The sequence below is a fragment of the Trachypithecus francoisi genome, unplaced genomic scaffold (assembly GCF_009764315.1).
Source record: "Trachypithecus francoisi isolate TF-2019V2 unplaced genomic scaffold, Tfra_2.0 Lachesis_group17, whole genome shotgun sequence".
NCBI lineage: Eukaryota > Metazoa > Chordata > Mammalia > Primates > Cercopithecidae > Trachypithecus > Trachypithecus francoisi.
Window position 1 is genome coordinate 79,733,207 of NW_022681462.1, and position 19,972 is coordinate 79,753,178.

General features: G+C 48.2%; 1 protein-coding gene across 1 annotated transcript in view; it reads right to left on the bottom strand.

The window, feature by feature from the left end:
- Positions 1–19,972, bottom strand: part of PLB1 (phospholipase B1) — a 158,744-nt gene that overhangs the window by 84,503 nt on the left and 54,269 nt on the right. The window contains exons 14-18 of the mRNA XM_033176174.1: positions 19,330–19,434; positions 17,830–17,886; positions 11,907–11,978; positions 10,749–10,823; positions 7,847–7,910 (exon numbers count right to left, since the gene is read on the bottom strand). Of these exons, the coding sequence (XP_033032065.1) occupies positions 7,847–7,910; positions 10,749–10,823; positions 11,907–11,978; positions 17,830–17,886; positions 19,330–19,434 (373 nt within the window). The remainder of the gene's footprint in view (positions 1–7,846; positions 7,911–10,748; positions 10,824–11,906; positions 11,979–17,829; positions 17,887–19,329; positions 19,435–19,972) is intronic.

The following is a 19,972-nucleotide window of genomic DNA, read 5'->3' on the forward strand; positions in this document are numbered from 1 at the left end:
CCTGAGTCACCGGGATTATAGGCTTTTATGCCTGGCAAACAAGTTAGGAGTTTAACATAGATATTGCTATATATGTAATTACTCACATACACACACAGATACTATATCTACCTACCTCTTTACCTTATACACATAAGAATGTGAATCGTAGTGTATTTGGGGGACCACACCTAGAATTCCTTAAGCTATATATAGCTTGGTCTCTCAGGTCACAAGCTCACCTCCCACTCCCCCAATTACCTCACCCCCAAGGTCACCTCACCCCCAAGGTCACCCTGACTTGGCCACAGCTCCACCTTTGCTGATGTGCTTCTGTTGTCTAGTGGTGCAACACTGCACTAAATTGTTGAAATAGTTCTTGTGGGTTGGAAGAAGCCTAGTACGGAGTTTGTACCGGGGAGTGGCCCATCCTGGTACATATCAGTGGGCCATTGCTTAAGAGGGATAAACTGAAAGTTGTCTGCAGGAGGCTTTCTCAACAGCCTTCTTTGCAAAAGACAGCTTATAAAGCCTGTAGCGTGACCAGATTACAACCCCAGCACTTTGGGAGGCCGAGACGGGCAGATCACCTGAGGTCAGGAGTTTGAGACCAGCCTGTCCAAAATGACGAAATGACGAAACCCCGTCTCTACTAAAAATACAAAAATTAGCCAGGCATGGAGGTGTGTGCTTGTAGTCCCAGCTACTTGGGAGGCTGAGGCATGACAATTGCTTGAACCTGGGAGGAGGAGGTTGCAGTGAGCCGAGATCACGCCACTGCAAACCAGCCTGGGAGACAGAGGGAGACTCCGTCTCAAAAAAAAAAAAAAGCTTGCAGGCCTGCAGTGAAACACAGGATGAGATGATTTTGACACAGCTGGCCTACATATAACCCACAGCACCCGTCAACATCCAAATCGTGGCTGTGGAATTATACCTGTGCAGGAAGCCAGATTAACACTGAGTGGAAAACATACTCAGGGACTTCCAGGTCTCATCTCCTTCCATGGAGACATCTTGTCTACTTCCTTCCATGCTGTCTGCCAGTGGGGACAGCCGCTCCCAATGAGGATTTGCTCTCATTGGAAAAGTAAAAGTTCTTGCCTCTTCCTACAAAAGGATACAAACTCACACATACATAGTTGTAAATAGATGCGTGCAAAATACATAGAGCAGCAGTCCTCCAACTTGAGCCTGCATCAGAATCACCTGGAGAGCCTATGAAAACACAGATGGCTGGGCACCACCTTCACAATTTTTGACTCAATAGGTTTGGGGTGGGCCCAAAGATTGGCATTTGCAACAAGTTTCCAGGTAATGTTGATGCTGCCAGTCCAATCTGGGTACCACATTTTGAGAATCACTGATAGAGACACTTGGTCTCTATCAAAGTCATTGACTGCAGTCAAGTACTGCGCTTGGACCTGAAAAGCCTGGAATCAAGCCCAGGAGGCAGAGGCTGCAGTGAGCTATGATTGCGCCACTGCACTCCAGCCTGGGCAACAAAGTGAGCCCGTCTCTAAAAAAAATACATAAGTAAAGATTTGGCTGCATGCAATGGCTCACACCTATAATCCCAGCACTTAGGGAGGCCAAGTTGGGAGGATCACTTGAGCCCAGAAGTTTGAGACCAGCCTGGGCAATATAGTGAGACCCCTTCACTAAAAAAGAAAAAAAGACTAGAGTTGTTTCTCCCGTGTATATGTATACATTGTCTTGTGACCCTCACAACTGTAGCTGCCATTGCACAGACTGATGACAGCTCTGTCTCTTAGATTCAAGAGGTGCTGAGTATCTTTCTTCAGTGTTCTTTCTCCTCCCCCTCACCATGCCTTGAATCCACCCACACACACACACACACACACACACACACACCACACACACACCCCATGCACACACTCAGCCTTCCACATGATTATAGCCTATTTGGCTCTTCCCAGTCATCCACAGCTATACCATGTGGTTAGAAGAACAATATCAAGGCCGAGCGCGGTGGCTCACACCTATAATCTCAGCACTTTGGGAGGCCGAGACGGGCGGATCACGAGGTCAGGAGATCGAGACCATCCTGGCTAACACGGTGAAACCCCGTCTCTACTAAAAAATACAAAAAACTAGCCGGGCAAGGTGGCAGGCGTCTGTAGTCCCAGCTACTCGGGAGGCTGAGGCAGGAGAATGGTGTGAACCCGGGAGGCGGAGCTTGCAGTGAGCCGAGATTGCGCCACTGCACTCCAGCCTGGACGACAGAGCGAGACTCTGTCTCAAAAAAAAAAAAAAAGAAGAACAATATCAAATCACAAAGCCAGCTGTTCACATTAGTGCATGTCCACTAGGCTGAGCAGGAGAACTTTAAAACAACCTCTTCTCAAATAAATCAGGCGATGGGGTTAAAAAGGCAATAAAACAAAAAAATAAGACCTTCTCCCTTCAACTCTAGAGTGGTTTAGTTTAGCTCCTGGTGATAACAGTCAAACACTATATTCTTACTGCCATAATGCATCATACACTGAATCCTGTGAACACTAGCTAGTGTGCAAAGGTTAGCGGAAATCTTTGGGGCTGGAAAAATACGGAAGAGATAGATAAATTTGCTTCAAAAGTATTATCACTACAGTTTGCTAAAGAGGCAGCTGAAACCTACCATTCCTGTCTCCTAAATTTGTAGTAGGCAGAACACACACACATACACACATACCTATGTTTATGTCTATGTGTACGTACACATGTATAGATAGACTGATTGGTCTACAGCTATACCACCCTGAACATGCCTGATCTCATCTGATAGATTGGTTGATTGTGGTGGGGGTGGTTCTCCAGTTGGCCATTCTGAAGGAGTCTCAGGAAGAGATATAGTAATAAACTAGATGAAGCAAACCTGGGTGGGAGGAGTTGACTTAATCTGGGATTTTATTGTTAAGATAGAGCACATCGCATTTCATTGGCCTAATTTCCGTAGACCTTGATTTGAGGTTTGTTAATGTCATCATTAATGACAAATACAGCTTAGAAATACAGTAAAGCACTTTAGCAGTTGCTCTCCCTGGAAAAAGAACTATTTAGTGATAAGATTAAATTTGTATGGGCTGATTAGCTAAACATTATCTGGTACAAACTGTCCACCACCTTGAAAGAAGCTGATATACACATCATTAACTCATCATGATGTCTACAGAGGGGGCCACTTATCAGATGGCCATCCAAGCCACGATGAAGTATCACAAATAGCAAGGAAATTGCATACTAGACTGTAGAGTGGGGACACTGCCCACTGTACACGGAAGGTCACACCCAGGGGAAAGGCTTGGCTTGCTGGGGCTTTGTCTTGTGTAACTCAGCAACTTAAACCACGTGGGGCCCTAATCTGAAAAACGTGCTTTCTCTCAATTATCACCAAGCATTGCCCAACCCATTTGCCGTCTGATTTTAGGGACTTATGTTAAGATTTCCACAATGGCAGTAAGCGGCTGCCTCCAGATTGGAAGCATGTTTTGCCTTTGGAGTCTTCCGTGTGAGTTTCCGTGAACCAATGTGTGCCTTCCACAGGGGAGCTCAAGACACGCGTTAACTGGAATTAAAGGCTAAGTGACTCTGTGACAGGGACTTTACAGATCTCAAAGTTTTAGATGATGAAAACCATAGGGCAGGGAAGCACTTACTCCTCTACGTGTTGGGGGGAGTTTGAACTCACTCAGTAGGCTGGTTGTGCCCAGGGACAAGCAGGCTGTTATTTCCCACAGGACATCATTCCTTCCCAATGACACAGTAGGTCAAGTCACAGGACCCCTGAGTAGGTGGTGACCACAGAAACAGCCTCATGACCTACACAGCACATTGCACTGCCGGTTCACGATGAGATGATGCCCCTAGTGAATGACCATCCAGTGCTGTAACCTGGTCATTTTTCATATTGACTTCTGAAGAGCTCATTTTAGCCAAATGGGTCAAATCAATGACCTCAGGGACTTAGCAAGGAATTGATGGCTTAAAATAAATGAATGAACTGTTCTGGTTTATACTGTTGGTGACAGCAGCACGTAATTAGCTTTGTGGATCCTTATTTGCAAAAGCTCTGAATTTTTCCCACTGTGTGGAATTAGCCATCAAGATAGCCACCTTCATCAGAAAGTCAATAAGCCATGTTCCCCGTGACTCCTCATTGTCACTCTTTTATTTGCAAAAGGCGACTCCTTTTCTCGCTGGGAAAATCCTAAGCCAACTAGTAGGCCCAATATGTTTTTCTTGGTTATGCTAACTATGTTAGGGACAGGGCCATCCAGCAATGGAGCATGATGTAAGTGTTCACAAAGTTGTAAAGTCCATAGGAGAGAGCACTTGGTAAATTGCATCTATGTGCTGACTAGGAGGAAAAAGTTGCAAGTTTTTAGTTTTTACTGGTTACCCAATACCAATTGGTTATTAAAAAATAATCACTTACATTAACTCTATGTGTCTCATCCCAGGGCCCCGTAGGTCATTGGATAGAGCACATCACTCATGAGCTCTGAAGTGTACTCAGAATGAGGCACCTAAGTTGCCAGGGCCACGGCCTGTTGATGACAGGTAGCGTCTCATTTTGAAACATCATTTTTAATGATGTTTAGATGCATGTATCTGTGGTCAGTTTGGAGAAGCACTAGAAAATGAGACTATAAAGAAGGTTTTTGAAAATAACTTTGGACCAGCATGGTAGCTTATGCCTATGATTCCAGCACTTTGGGAGGCTGAGGTAGGAGGATCATTTGAGCCCAGGAGTTCGAGGCCAGCCTGGGCAGCTTAGTGAGACCTTGTCTGCACAAAAAATAAAATTAGCTGGACATGATGGCATGGGCCTATAGTCCCAGCTACTTGGGAGGCTAAAGTGGGAGGATCTCTTGAGCCATGGAGGTGGAGGCTGCAGTGAGGTGAGACTGCACCACTACACTCCAGCCTGGGCGACAGACTGAGACCATCTCAAAAAAAAAAAAAAAAAAAAAAAAAGAAAGTAACTTTGAAGGCAAAAAGCAAAAGTTATTGTAAAAGATATTCTTAGTGAAAAATTGTTTTAATGAAAGGCATTTTGGTGTAGTTGATTTTTTTCAATATCTTTTTTCAATCCTAGGGATTGTTGATCTGATGATTTAGAAATGCTCATTCAGATTAGTTCAGCAAACATTTATTGGGCTCCTACCATGGGCTTGAGTCATTGGAGGTATAAAGATAAGATGATCTCCTCTTATAAGACATATCTCAGGTTATTTTGATTAGAAATTACAAACATGATGTCCAGAAGAGTGCATGACCTCACCTGAAATACATGATTCACACCAAAGGAAAATAATAATATGCGCCTGTGCTGTCTTTTTACCTACCCCATCAGTCACAAGGATGGTTAGAATGTTCAATCAAAATCACTGGCACATGGCTGGGTGCAGTAACTCATGTCTGTAGTCCCAGCTTTGGGAGGCCAAGGCGGGTGTATTACCTGAGGTCAGGAGTTCAAGACCAGCCTGGCCAACAGGGCAAAACTCCATCTCTACTAAAAATACAAAAATTAGCCAGGCGTGGTGACAGGCACCTATAATCCCAGCTACTTGGGAGGCTGAGGCAGGAGAATCGCTTGAACCCGGGGGGTGGAGGTTGCAGTGAGTGAAATCACGCCACTTCACTCCAGCGTGGGTGATCGAGCGAAACTCTGTCTCAAAAAAAAAAAAAAAGAAAAGAAAAGAAAAGAAAGAAAATCACTGGCACAATAATGAAATGTATTTTTCATTATTGGCCAGTTAACTGTGACCGTTTTTCTGAATGACACTTTGCAGGGGCGACTCAGAAGTGCGGGCCCAACACTCATCTGTGAGTGCTGATTCCAGGTGGAAAGTGAGTGAGTGGGTCCCATGCTCACCTTGGTCAGATCGGGGAGCTTAAACCTACTCATCTTGTTATTATATAAATGGCTCCTGTCACCACAGGATCTCAGATTTTAAAGCCTTGAGATTTATTGATCTTCAATCTTCAAGTGCTGATAAACACACTAATCTTCAGGGTCAGGGAATAAGGAAGAGGTTTACATTTTACCCAGCTTTTAGATGTTGAGATATGCTCTAATGAGCATGGCTGATTATCACTGTCATGACAGAAACATTATCTAGACAGATTACAAAATGCTTTAGAGAGCATTCTTTCAGAATAAGATTAAAAAGGGAATGGATATGACTTTGCTGTAAATGTGTGTGGCTATTAAAACATTCAGATGTTCTCTCTAGACCAGGTGAGCTGGTTTATGCCTGTAATCCCAGCGCTGGAGGATCGCCTGAGCCTGGGAGTTCAAGACCAGCCTGGGCAACAGTAAGACCCTATCTCTTAAAAAAAAAAAAAAAAGGCAGGTGTGGTGATGCATGCCTGTAGTCCCAGCTACTTGGAGGCTGAGGCAGGAGGATCACTTGAGCCCAGGAGGTCGAGGCTGCAGTGAGTCACAATCATGCCACTGTACTCCAGCCTGGGCAACAGAGTGAGACTCTATCTCAAAAAAAAAAAAAATTCTCTCTCTCTCTATATGTATCTATAGACATACACCTATATATACACACATCTATCTATATAAACCCACATCTATCTATCTGTATCTATACCTAATCTATCTATTTTTGAGTAAGGGTGTTTACCATAGGAGGGTCTACATATGAAGCTGATAATTTATTTCTGCTAATAAAATCCTACTAGTAAACTAATAGGAATGAGTTGGCACCATGTATGGGGGGGAAATAAAGACTAAATGTGTATATGTAAGATCTATATCCCCTATTCCATTCTTCTGCAACTTAGAACAAGTATCAGTTATATACCAAGGTTTTGGTTAGAATATTTTTAACTTCCCTGCCAGCCATGTGGCTTAGTTGGAGCATGGAGAGCTACGGCATGTGTGAAGGGCAGCCAAGCATTTATTTGCTCTCCTGATGCTCAGCACAAGAAGATAATCTGAGTACAAAGATTTGCATCCCCGGAAGATTCTGGCTAGGCACTATGACTTCCCCAAACTTCATTTTCTGTTTTTTTACAATTTTGAAGCCATGAGAGGCAATAGATCAATTAGAATGTAAACTCCTGAAGGCAAGGAGGCACTCAACAATCTTCTAACACACAAATGAGTAAATAAATGAACAAATAAATGGACATGTGAGTCCCCCTTTAGGATCAAGCATGGGAATCTATAACACTGCTACAGCTGCTCCTAGGCTGATGTTTTGAGTCAGTCAGGTCACCAGATGTCTGTGACTTCCCACGGTTACATGCCCATAGCTATCACCCCCAGGCTGCCTTGCCTGGAGGCAAAGGTACAGCCCTCAGGCAGACCGTCTTTGGGAAGGTTGCTGATGACTGCCTAGAACATCCCATTTTGTGACCCAGCAACAGACATTTTAGAAATACTGAGAGGCAGTGAAGATGGCACGTTCATAAGACGATGTGCTTTCCTGCTCTGCATGGTGTCTGAGTGCATTCTGTATGTGAGTGAACCTGCAGGCGACTCAGACAGGGACTATGGACTGGCTACTTTTGCTTTCTGCTTAAAGGCAGTTTTGCTCTTTTGGAGAACAAATTCACCCATCAAGGCTTCAAGGCAGGGACCATGGCAACTCACACAACTAACACTGGGTTCTTTGCAGAACATGGCCTGGTACAGGGTTACTGCTCAATAAATGCTTTCTGATAATGATATCACATTTTAGTTAAAGAATAATCAGACACAGACATGGCCTTACAAATATACCTAGAGTTATTTTCATTACCCCTGAGAAACCACTCTGGAGTATTTCAGGTTATGTGGAAAGCCCTTACTTGGATGATTTCAGGCCTTGACAAATTTAAAAATCCCTGGGTGCAAGCTGTGTACCTGAGGTGGGAACCGTATCGGAGGGGTCCTTGTCAGGACATCTGATTTCTGTTCCTTCTCTTACCTGAAACGAGACACACAGGGAAATAAGGAAAATGGATTTTGCTAATTGGAAATGGGTAAGTGGGGCCTCTATTTTGGAAAACATCATTTAAGATAAAGTAAAACGTTGATGTCTTTTAAGATTTCTCCCTCTCCTTCAACACTCATATCCAATTGTCCACATCTTTTCCAAGTGCTCCCAAATCTGTTCCCTCTGCTCCAGTGCCTCTGCCTCCACCTAAGTTCAGGCCTTTGTTATTTCTTGCCAGAATATTGCAATGATTCACCAGTATCATGGCCATCTGTCCCACAGACTTGCTCCTCACCCTCTGAATCTATCCAGAGTGGTTGGTTGTTCTCAATGTGATATGATGTGTCACTCCTCTGCCCAAGTTCTCAGTGAAGGCAGGGATTTTTATCTGTGTTGTTGATTATTGTGTCCCCAGAGCCTAAAACAGTGCCTGGCATAGTGGATGCTCAACAAATATTTGTTAGTTGAACAAATACATTACTACTCTGTATTAACTTCAGCAAAAAGTCCTATCTCCCTAGCATGGCCTAAGAGGCCACTGAACATTCTAAACCACCAGCCCTTGACCTAAATCTCCATATTTTCCTGTGTCCATGCATTTGCCCAAGTATTACCCTCTCCCCTTTCCCTTTCCTTCCTTCTGTTTGCTCACCCTCCCATCGATCTGCCTCAGCCTTAGTCACCCTTCAAGACTGAGGTCATGGGCATCCTTTGGAAAGCCTTCTTCAACTCTCTCCTGTCTGCGTTAGTTTCTCTTCCTCTGTGTTCCCAGAATACCCCATGAAAATATGCATTACCGTACCTATTATAGTACCATTGTGCTATAATTGCCTGTTGACTTGTCCATTTCTCTACCAGACTGAGTTCCTTGGGACAAGTCCTATTTTTTATTTACATTTTAATCTCTCATACCTGGTATCCATCCATCCACCTATCCATCCATTTTTTCATTCAACAAATAGTTATTGGTGCCTACCCTGAGTTCCTGCCTCACTGAGTTTGCATTCTAGTGGTATATAGCAGGTAGTTAATAATGTGTCCTGAAGAATTATATCACTGCTTTTATCCAATGATAATGATAGCAATACTTACAGAGAACTCATGGTATGTTAGATTCTATTATAAGTGCTTTATACTTACTGACTTATGACAATTTATTAATAACTCCACGAGGTAGGGCTATTACTGTCATTATTTTCCAGGTTAAAAAACTAAGGCACAGAGAGGTTAAGTATCTTGCTCATTGACACAGAGCCCATAAGTGGAAGAGTCTGGATTTGAACCGAGAGCTGGTTACTTTACCTCATTATGCCATGCTGCATCTCAGGTTTACCCTCATTGCTATGCTGGTTAGTGTGAGTCAAGTTGATAAATCGAGTCTCTCACATTGTGTCCCTCAGGGTGGAAGCCCAGGCCATCAACTCTGCCTCCACTATTTGGAGTAAATCTCACTCTTTTCCATAAAATAGGAAGGGAAGGATGTCACTAGGACCAAATTTGTCTCAGCCCCCCTCAGTCCCCGCTTCTCTGGGAAAGAAGACATCAACCCTCGAGTGTTCCTCGCTTTCCCAGAGGAGCTCAGGGTGCCCTGCCTACTCTCCACGGGAAGTCTCATGGGGAGACTCCTGAGAAAAGCAGTGATCAAGGCATGAGTGCCTGTCAGGGGCCCCCTACCAGTGTGGACCCACTCAAGGGCTTTTGAGTTCCACACTGTCTGGGTTCACACCTCACCACGTATCTCTGCTCTTTGTTAATTTTCTCTTCAGATGAAGTTCTCAGATGATTTTAGAAGAATTTTTCAGAGATTTGGGAAGGGTCAGAAGAATCTGTCTTACATCACAACAGATTGGGAACAGGAGGTGCTGGGCAGTACACACTCTCTGTAAAGCCCCTATGCTGGTTGCGGAGGCAGCTCTGAAGATAAACTGTGGGGGAGACCTGCTTCTAGGCACCCAGGGGACGGCCACATGCTGGATCCTTCTCCCTCCTCCAACCTGTCCTGACTGAATATCAGCAGTCTATGGCAGCCCTCCATAGGTCCAGAGGCAGCGGGAGTTTCAGGACGTTAAGAACCACATGGAATGGCTGAGTATAGTGGCTCACATCTGTAATCTCAGCACTTTGGGAGGTTGAGGTGGGTGGATCATGAGGTCAGGAGTTCGAGACCAGCCTGGCCAACATGGTGAAACCCCATCTCTACTAAAAATACAAAAAATCAGCCAGGTGTGGTGGTGTGTGCCTATAATCCCGGCTACTCAGGAGGCTGAGGCAGGAGAATCACTTGAACCCAGGAGGCTAAGGTTGCAGTGAGCTGAGATCACACCATTGGACTTCAGCCTGAGTGATATAGCGAGACTCTGTCCCCTCCTACCCGCCAAAAAAAAAAAAAAATTGTATTGAGGTTGCAAATCTGGCCAGTTGATCTGCTTTAAAAAAATCCAGGCCGGGTGCAGTGCTCGCATCTGTAATCTCAGCACTTTGGGAGGCTGAGGCAGGCAGATTGCTTGAGGTCAGGATATCAAGACCAGCCTGGCTAACACGGCGAAACCCCATCTCTACTAAAAAAATACAAAAATTAGCCAGGCATGGTGGTGCGCACCTGTAGCCCCAGCTACTCAGGAGACAGAGGCAGGAGAACTGCTTGAACCCAGGAGGTGGAGGTTGCAGTGAGCCGAGATGGCGCCACTGAAACCCAGCCGGGCAACAGAGCGAGACTCCATCTCAAAAGAGAGAAAAAAAAGAACCACGTGGAAGGTTCCAAAGATTCAGCAAGGAGTGCAGCCCCTGGTTCATTTGCATGTTTGTCAATTACAGAAACCCTTTCCTTACCTCAAGCTTGTCTCGGGGTTTCTGCAGTCTGGTCAGGTAGTTGCTGTTCCTGTAGCTGAACAGATAGGGGCTCTCCTGCAGGGAAAGGTGACATATTGGAATCGCGACCCAGAAGTCTGTATCCCTTAATTATCAGGCTTGAGCATCCAGTGATGCTTTTGGCCAACTCGGAACATTGACATCATGTTTCCAACGAGGACCAAACCATTCTCTGGCTCTTCTCTCTGGTCCCTAAAGGACTCATGAATGCACTGACATTTCCCATTTGTGACACCAGTCTCTCTTGCTCTTTACCCTGGGGGTTCATGCTACCAGGCTAAGTACATATATTTTGATGAGAAGGGAATCTAGTTTTAAGCTTCTTGGCAGCCAAAGCAAAAAGGGAAACAAGGTGAATTGTATACTTCTTATTGCATAGTAACAAAAAATTTACCAATTCATCAAGAAAGCCAAATACTTGACTAGCATTAAATGATAGACTAAAAATGCAAAAAAATTAGCTGGGTATGGTGGCACGTGCCTGTAGTCCCAGCTACTTGGGAGGCTGAGGCAGGAGAATCGCTTGAACCTGGGAGGCGGAGGTTGCAGTGAGCCAAGATTGTGCCACTGCACTCCAGCCTGGCAATAGGGCGAGACTCCATCTCAAAAAAAAAAAAAAAAAAAAAAATCTCATTCATTTATGTCCAGTTATTTTGTCATCCACTTATTTGGAAACATTAATTATAAGCCTACTACATACTAGACACATATTTAAGATGTAGTCAAAATGATCTCCCTTTCAGGCACCTAGATTCTCACCATCCCTCCCTTCTTTGCCACTCTGAGGTAGAGGAAGGTCTGGAAATGGCATCTGAGGCAGAGGGCCAGGACCCAGAGGAGATACGTGGGGGCAGCATTTGGGGCCAGGTGAGCTGTGGCCTTGTTCCTATGCCTTCCACAGGCATGGAGGGGGCTGCTGTTTTGCTGAAACAGCTCTCGTGGCCCACAGCTGTAAACATTAGGCCTGCTATGTATGCAAAACTGTGTGCAGGCCCAGAAGAACAGAGCCAGGACTCTTATCTCAGGTAAGACCCACGTCACAGCAAAGCCCACTTGGCCACCCCCCCCCCCCGCGCCCTCGATTCAGTAAGAGTCCCTCCCCTGCCCAGTTCCTCCTACCTGAGAGGGACACTTCATTGGCCTCCTGTGTTTTGCACTCAGTGGCTCATCTTTCTCTCCTGCTGGCTCCATCTAGAAAGGAACGTGGGCTTTAGAACAGGGAAGTTTTGTGCAGGTAGCAGCCTGCCAAGCCACCAGTGAGAAAGACTTATTAGTCCAGCAGCAGCACCAGGGAACGCATTAGAAATGCACGTGACCAGCCCCATCCCCAACCGACTGAGTCTGAGACTCCGGGGCTGAGGCAGCAGTCTGTCCCTGGGACAGCTCTCCAGGTGATTCTGAGGCACACCCGAGTTTGAGAACCACAGAATGAGAGGAAGCTTTTTTTTTTTTTTTAAATTGAAGGGACTTCCTAGTCTACCTCTCCTAGAAGGAGAAGCTGCACAACAGAGGTTGAGGTGGGGCCCAGCCAGCCAGGGCAGAGCTGGGACTCCAACACGGGTATCCTGAATCCATCCAAACATCTCGTGATGGGTCATGCAGCTTTCTGATCACGTGGGGGCTGGTTATCCAGCTTGGCTTCTTGTCCCCTCCTTGCTGCGCAGCTACTTTCTGGCTCACGGATTCAAGTTCCCTTAGAGAGGAGAGCCGGTATGGGAAGGAAGGGCAGATGCATCGCTTTTGCATAAAGCATGTCTTCTTTCCCAAGTCCTGCCCGCAGCCTGTGTCCACAACCCAAACGTAGGTAAATCTGTGCACAACAGAGAATGAAAACCCTCCGTTCCCTGAGAACTGCTTCCACAGCTTTGAGGGAGGCAAGTTATGAGTCCTAGGTCAAGTCTCACGTCTTTCACGGGGTCACAAATACAGTGACGTGGAGCACAGCACAGCCAGCACCCACAAACCGCTAGAGTATCTAGTGTGCCAGGAGCGGGTGGTGTGGTATCCGCTCTGAAATAGGCAGCTACTTAAATGACAACCACAAAGGCCATCCAATGACATCTAATAACACAGATAAAATATGTATGGTATAACAGCAGGAGAAACCAGCAGATTATCAACTTAGTAAAAGCATTAGACATAGGGAAGTGGGGCCGGGCGCGGTGGCTCAAGCCTGTAATCCCAGCACTTTGGGAGGCCGAGACGGGCGGATCACGAGGTCAGGAGATCAAGACCATCCTGGCTAACACAGTGAAACCCCGTCTCTACTAAAAAATACAAAAAAACTAGCCGGGCGAGGTGGCGGGCGCCTGTGGTCCCGGCTACTCGGGAGGCTGAGGCAGGAGAATGGCGGGAACCCGGGAGGCGGAGCTTGCAGTGAGCTGAGATCCGGCCACTGCACTCCAGCCTGGGCGACAGAGCGAGACTCCGTCTCAAAAAAAAAAAAGACATAGGGAAGTGAAGGCTGTTGAAGAATTAGAGGAGGGAGGGATTTTTTAAGTTTTTTTTTTTGTTATTTTAAAATGTTCATTATACATATATAAACACTTAAAAAGAAAAACGCAATGGCTTGGAGGGATTGCAGATTTTCTTCTGCATGTGCTATTTCCTACTGTTTGAGAACCAGTTTTACTGTCATCTGGCTGCCCACAGCTGCTGGGCTCTGCTGGTACCTCTGGCCCTCACCTCCCCTTCCAATGACTCTGCCAAGGGACGTGGGAAGCTACTGGATGGGGCAGCCTGTCTGGCTCGGTTGAGGATTTCAGATTCCTCAGCGGTATCTTACCCCAGCATCTGTGCCCCAGTAAACAAGAAACAAGAAAAGAACTTTACCCTTAGTGGAATTGGCTCTTCAGTCAGACTGAAGGAGAACCAGATAAGGAGGTATAATCAGCTGAACATTTGGAAAAGGAGTGGCAACTCTCTAACTCAAGGCCTAGGGGAGGAAATAGACTCCATGCTTCTTTCTGTTTTATTCTGATGGTGGCCGCTCCTAGAAACAAGGTCCCACCTGGAACATTCAAGGCGGCTGTGAAAAGAAGTACTGAGCAGGCCTGGGTGAGGGCCAGGTGTTGATCTGTCTTGCCACCTTCTCTTCCCCATTTTTTTTTTTTTTTTTCTTTTTTGAGGCAGGGTCTCACTCTCATTGCTCAGACTGGAGTGCAGTGGTGTGATCACAGTTCATTGCAGCCTCGACTTCCCGGGTTCTGGTGATTCTCCCACCTCAGCTTCCTGAATAGCTGGGACTATAGGCGTGTGCCACCATGCCCAGCTAATTTCTCATATTGTAGTAGATGCAGGGTTTTGTCACGTTGCCCAGGCTGGTCTCAAACTCCTGGGCTTAAGCATTCCTCCTGCCTCGGACTCCCAAAGTGCTGGGATTACAAGCATGAGCCACCACACCCACCTTTCCCCAGTCTTCCAAGAATTTAATCCATAATGGAATCTGGAAAGAAACCTTGAAAGAGCCATATCTAAATGACTCTGATAAAGTGGATACAGCAGAAACTAGTTTTTTAAAAGGGCCTCAAAGAAGGAAAATTCATAGGTTTTCCCAAGAAGCCCATTTCTGTTGAGAACATTGTCCTAAATATCTCTTTAGGAGTCTCCTCCATCCTCCTCGCTTCCATTTATTCCCTTTACACTGACTCTGACCCTTTCTTCTCCTGCATCCCCAGAGAGGATGGAAACGACACAGTTACTTCAAATAATTTCTTGTGTGTGCCTCTTTCTCCTGCCCCGCTGTGAGGCCCATAAACACACGTGCGCTGCTATTTACTCCAGGGACAACCGGGGCCGGTCTGGGCTTCCACTCCACTCTGCACATCTTGCCAACATGGCTTCCCTGCCACCGAGGAATGAACTGCTGTGTGGGAGGGGTGAGGGCAATGACCTTAAAAATCCTCTCTGAGCAGCAGAATCCTCTCTGGGCTGTGAGCAATCCCCAAGTTCCTTATTCTGCCCATGGCTTGGGCCCCTGGTGTTGACTTGGCATAAGGTGGGGTCAGTGATTGCGGAAAGGACCAGAGACATCAGTTCCCTAAAGGCGGGTCCCTTCAACACGACCGATGTACAAGAATTACCAGAAATTATTGAGGCAGCAGCAGAAAGGGCCTAGGGAACGAACCGTGTCCCAGACACAAAATCCTCCTCGGCTTGGCACCAGGACAAGCTTCAGCCTGGAGGCCTCACTCAGCCAGGACGTTCCAGGCACGTTTAGATGGGGCTGCTGTCACCTCCCATGCTGGTGTGTGGAGCTTTTCCTTTGCTGGTCCTCAAAGCTCACCTATGCTAGGGCTTGGAGGATGACGGAGGGAGGGAGGATGCTGACATGGTCTGGGTATGTGGCTTTGTAGGCTGCAGAGCTGAGAGCTCCTCTCCTTCCCCACAGTTGTGTCCAGGGGTGGTTGAGGACAGAGTGGTGGACCTGGACTCCCTGTGATCATGGGATTCTGCCGGTCCCTCTCTGCTCCCCACACAGAGGGCAGCCCTCACCTGGACTCTGTGTGTCTGCGAGGGTGGACACAGAACAGGCACACCTGCTTTCCACCGCGGTGTCCCAGTCCAGCCCAGCAAAGAATCACAGATGTGGTGGCAGAGACTCCTGCCCTCCCTGCACCTGGAGGTCGAAATTAGTGAAACCAAGGGTAGGAGGAGCCCAGTGCCCTCCTGTATCTTCGACAAGCCCTCAGGTACTGGCTAAGGGTGGTGAGACCTTTTTGGCAAGTAGAGAAAATGGACAGCCTGAAAGACCATGTGACTTGCCTCAAGAAACCACCGAAAGTGGGACTGAAACCAGAGCCCAGGCTTTCTGGCTCCCGTCCAGTGCCCTTTGCCCTAACCTGTGACACTCGTTGCTTCTCATGGCTGAATTTGGGTCTGCAGGGGCTTCTGATGTGTTCCAGCAGCTGTGCTGGATCTGGGAACTGTGGGATGGTCTGGCATTTTGCTTGTGAGGAAACTAGGGACTGGGGATGCTTGGGGGAACCCCCTCTTATCCTGTCTCTCCCCGCTCCCCATGTCCCTGCTGGCTGAGGCCACAGGAACCTCGGGTTTGCACTGGGAAACTGGACTTGTCGTATGGGTGTGGAGAGAGGGAGGTCACTGCTTACCCAGGAAAGCCACATCCTCCTCCCCTTCTAAGCCCTTGTGACACTCTCTGTGTCACAGGCCTTTGGCCTTGAGGGTGAGACCTTCCATTCCTGTGTACATGCTCATCCTGACCCTCAAGTAGTTTTAAGAGACCGTACGTGGGGTGTACCTTATTTGTATGCACGGGACCATCACCCGGCAGCTCTGTAAAGGTGGTTGTGATTGCTATTGCTACCAACATCAAGGACAAATAGCAGGATGAAGGGAGAAAGCGATAGGAATCCAGCCCCTCCCTGGACCTGCCCTCTCCAGCTTCTCTGTCTGGTGCTCAAGGGCTCCTTTCATGCTCGGAGCCGTATTATCTCCGTATCTCTTCTCTTATCAGACAGGCCTCTTCCTGCCCTTGCTGCTGCATCTGACGCGTTCTTCTCTCCATGCCCTTTGCTCACAAAGGTCCCTTTGCCTGGGAACGCCCTCCCTGACCTCCTCCAACACATTTCACAAAGCCCATTCAAATTGCTTCTTCATGGGCTCTCCTCGCCTCATCGTTCACATTGCTTCCTGGTGCATGGCCCAGCACATCACTGCTGGCTAAGTCCCTGCGGACTCTTGTTCCTCTGGGCTGTCGGGCCCTTCCCAGCTACGCCTGAAGCCTGGTGAGGACAGAAGCCACATTTGGTGGGTCTCTTGTGTCCTTCTTGGAACCATGGAGGGTACAAGGGCAGGGCACAAGGTGGTATGGCACCTCCAAGGGCAGGGCATGTCACAGGTGTCCTTTTGTTGGTTGGGAGAAAGATGGCAGGAAGGGAGAGGTTTGGCTGCGGTGGAATCATCAGCCCTGCTCTCCCTGAGAGAGGGCTCGGGAGAGCAGTCCCTGCTGGAGGGGCCAGATTCCTCTTCTCTGCCCATCATGGGAGATCAGCAGCAAAGTGGATTTCTGGGGACATATTCCCTGCAAGTGCCAGGCACACTGAAAAACGTCCCTATTCAGAGAACTCAAATGCCTTCTTCAAAGGACAGTATGTTTCCAGTGTCTGGGACGGCCGGAGGTGGTGCCCCTTCCCTCCCTGCACTCTGTTTCACGCTGGCTCACGTGTGCTGAAATGTAGCTGTCCCTGGTACTCAACACACTATGTCAGTTGTAGAGATGGATCCACAAAAGAAGAACAATGAATTTCTGTCTCTAGAATTCTAAAAATAAGGCAGCTTGGGTGGGAAGAAAATAAATGGCAAAATCAGGTCTCCGTCTGATGCCCTGAAAAGGTTCAAAGCCTTGATGTCACATTCCATCCCCTGACTAATCCCAGATATCCCTGGGGGCGGGGGGGGGAGGCTTTGGAATCTAGGGAAATCCTGTTACAGTTACAGTAAAAAGGCCAACCAATGTGGAGTGCTTACTACAGGCCAGGAGCGAGCTGCGCGCTAGACATGTTGGGCCAGGGACTGACCTGGATTTTGCAGAACGAGCATTGAGACCTGAGTTCACAGAGCTTGCGAGTGGTGGGCTTAGCATTCCAATCCAGGCCTTCATCACACTGAAGTCCATGCTTGTCCCAGGCACCACCCTGGGCCTTGACAACCGCACACCACCACCTAAGTGCGAGGGCAGGCTGAACAGGAATGGTGAGGGGAGCATACTCCCCAGGGTTAGACTCAAGCAGGTCTTCCACACAGACTCTGAGAAACGGCCCTGCCTCTGGGAAAGCAGGACTGAGGCTCCGGTGAGACCCCTGCTGCTCACTGGGCTGGCTGCAGCCCAGTACGTGTGGCGAGGCAAACTCTCATTCAGTCAGAGAGGGGCATCACCAGGAGAGAGAAGCATCCCTGGTGGCCCAGAAGCATTGTCCTGGGATCCTGGGGCGCCCTGGGGCCCCTCCTAGCACGGTGGGCTCAGTGGTGGTGGAGACCCTGCCCCTCCTCTGTGGGTCCCACCCCAGTCCCATCTACTCACCATCCTATTCCAGAGATGCCAGGCCAGTGTGGTAGAATCCTGGAGTGGGGGGTCCTCCTGAAAGAGAACCAATTGACAGCGGGACCTTGTGTCTCCCCAGGAATGCAGCGGACCTGCTGCACACTTTGAAGCCCTCTCTGGCGTAGAGTTGGGGTGGCCTGATCTGTCCAGGCCCTTTCTCTCAGCCCCTCCTCTCATCAATAACAGGGGCACTTATGGGACCACTGACGGGGGTCAGGGCTCTGAGGTCAGGGCCTGCAGGAGCAGGTGGCACGTCAGGCAGCTCCATGTCATCATGGGGTTCTCTGTCACTGAACCAAATAGTGGAAGGAGGGGGTGGCAGGGAAATGATTCAGGTGTGATCTGAATAGGAGGATGAAGGAAGGGAACGTGAGCTAATATTTCTCCTCATCCTCTTAAACCATCACTTTAAACACTGTTTATGGCATGGAGATGGCACAAGGATTCCAACAGGCAGGAGCCAGAAGCCTGGAGGGAGGGACTGTCCCCAGACACAGAACTGAGACCCCAGAGGCTGCAGAGACCTCAGTCAGCAAGTGTGGACCAAGTGCTACATGGTCTGGGCGGCCCCTTGCCCAGTGATCTGGGGGAGGGGGCAAGGGAAACTCAGATTCCCCTCCCTTCTAGAGATGGATGGAGAGGAGCGTGCAGCGGGAGGGACAAGAGCTGGAATCCCTGGAGATTCTCTTCGGAATAACCACGATGGCCAAGAGGTACAAGTGCTTCCCCAGCACCAGACGCCACTCTACGTCCCCCCAAGTATTAACTCATGTGGCCCTGATGGCCACTGAGAGGGAGGACACGTTACTAAACGGCCCTGATTTTACAGAACAGAGTTCAATACCTTGTCTAAGGTCACACAGCCGGCCACCCCAGAGCCAAGAGGGGAAGCTAGGCCATTCACCCTGGGCTACCCTGGGCTGCCCTGCCTCTAACAGCCCATCTCATGTGGGCTGTTCAACCCTGTGAGGAAATTGTACAGGAAAGTATAAGAGAATATGGGGGTATTTCCCCTACGACTATGCATCCTGGGTTCAGGAGAGCTGAACTGGGCTGAGTCTTGTTGGGGTAATGGTGGGAGAGGGGACAGGAACAGATGTATGGCCCAGGCCTTCTCCCCACCACACTCTTCACAGTTTTTTTTTTTTTTTTTTTTTTTAGACTGAGTCTCGTTCTGTTGCCCAGGCTGGAGTGCAGTGGCAGAATCTCAGCTCACTGCAGCCTCCGCTTCCTGAGTTCAAGCGATTCTCATGCCTCAGCCTCCCGAGTAGCCGGGATTACAGGCGCTCACCATCATGCCTGGCTAATTTTTGTATTTTTAGTAGAGACGGGGTTTCACCACGTTGGCCAGGTTGCTCTCGAACTCCCGACCTCAGGTGATCCGCCCACCTCGGCCTCCCAAAGTGCTGGGATTACAGGAGTGAGCCACCGCGCCTGGCCCCAACCACCCTCTTAATACGCCATGCAGCCCCCACTTACCGAGGGTAGAGATGGGGTGGTTTCATAGAAGAAAGGCTGGAAAACCACCGTGAAGGACTCCTGCTCACTGTACCTGCTGGAGGCCAGGAGGCTGTTCCAGGCTTCCTGGAGAAGGGAACAGAGAGGTGCCCATCCAGGAACACGAGCGAGGCAGAGCCGGCCCCAGCCCTGACCAGATCATCCTCAGCAGCCCTGGGACAGAATCTGCCCCTCGCGTTGTTCTCAAGTGCTATTCTGAAGCTCCCTCTTGTCTCACCCTTCAGGGCTCTTTGATAGCTGAGCTGAGTTTTCATTTGTCTCTGAAGTGCCAGCATTAGGTAATATCAGAGACAGACCTAAAATATATTCTTTAGAAGCTTAGGAATGACAAGACAGCCCAGCGTGTGGCAGGGCCCCCGCTCTCTTCAAGAGCTAAGTTTGGTAGAGGCAGGGGCCTTAACCACTCAAAACATGTTGTCATTGCCAGAGCGAGAGAAGTGCCATGCAACTTCAAATAAAAATTCATCATGTTAACACATGCTAACAGAAACTGTGCTTTGTGCTGTTTGCTAAGAGGGATGATGGCTTTCATTGAGCCCTTCATCCTTATTTATTTATTTGACGGAGTTTCGCTGTCTTGCCCAGGCTGCAGTGCAGTGGTGTG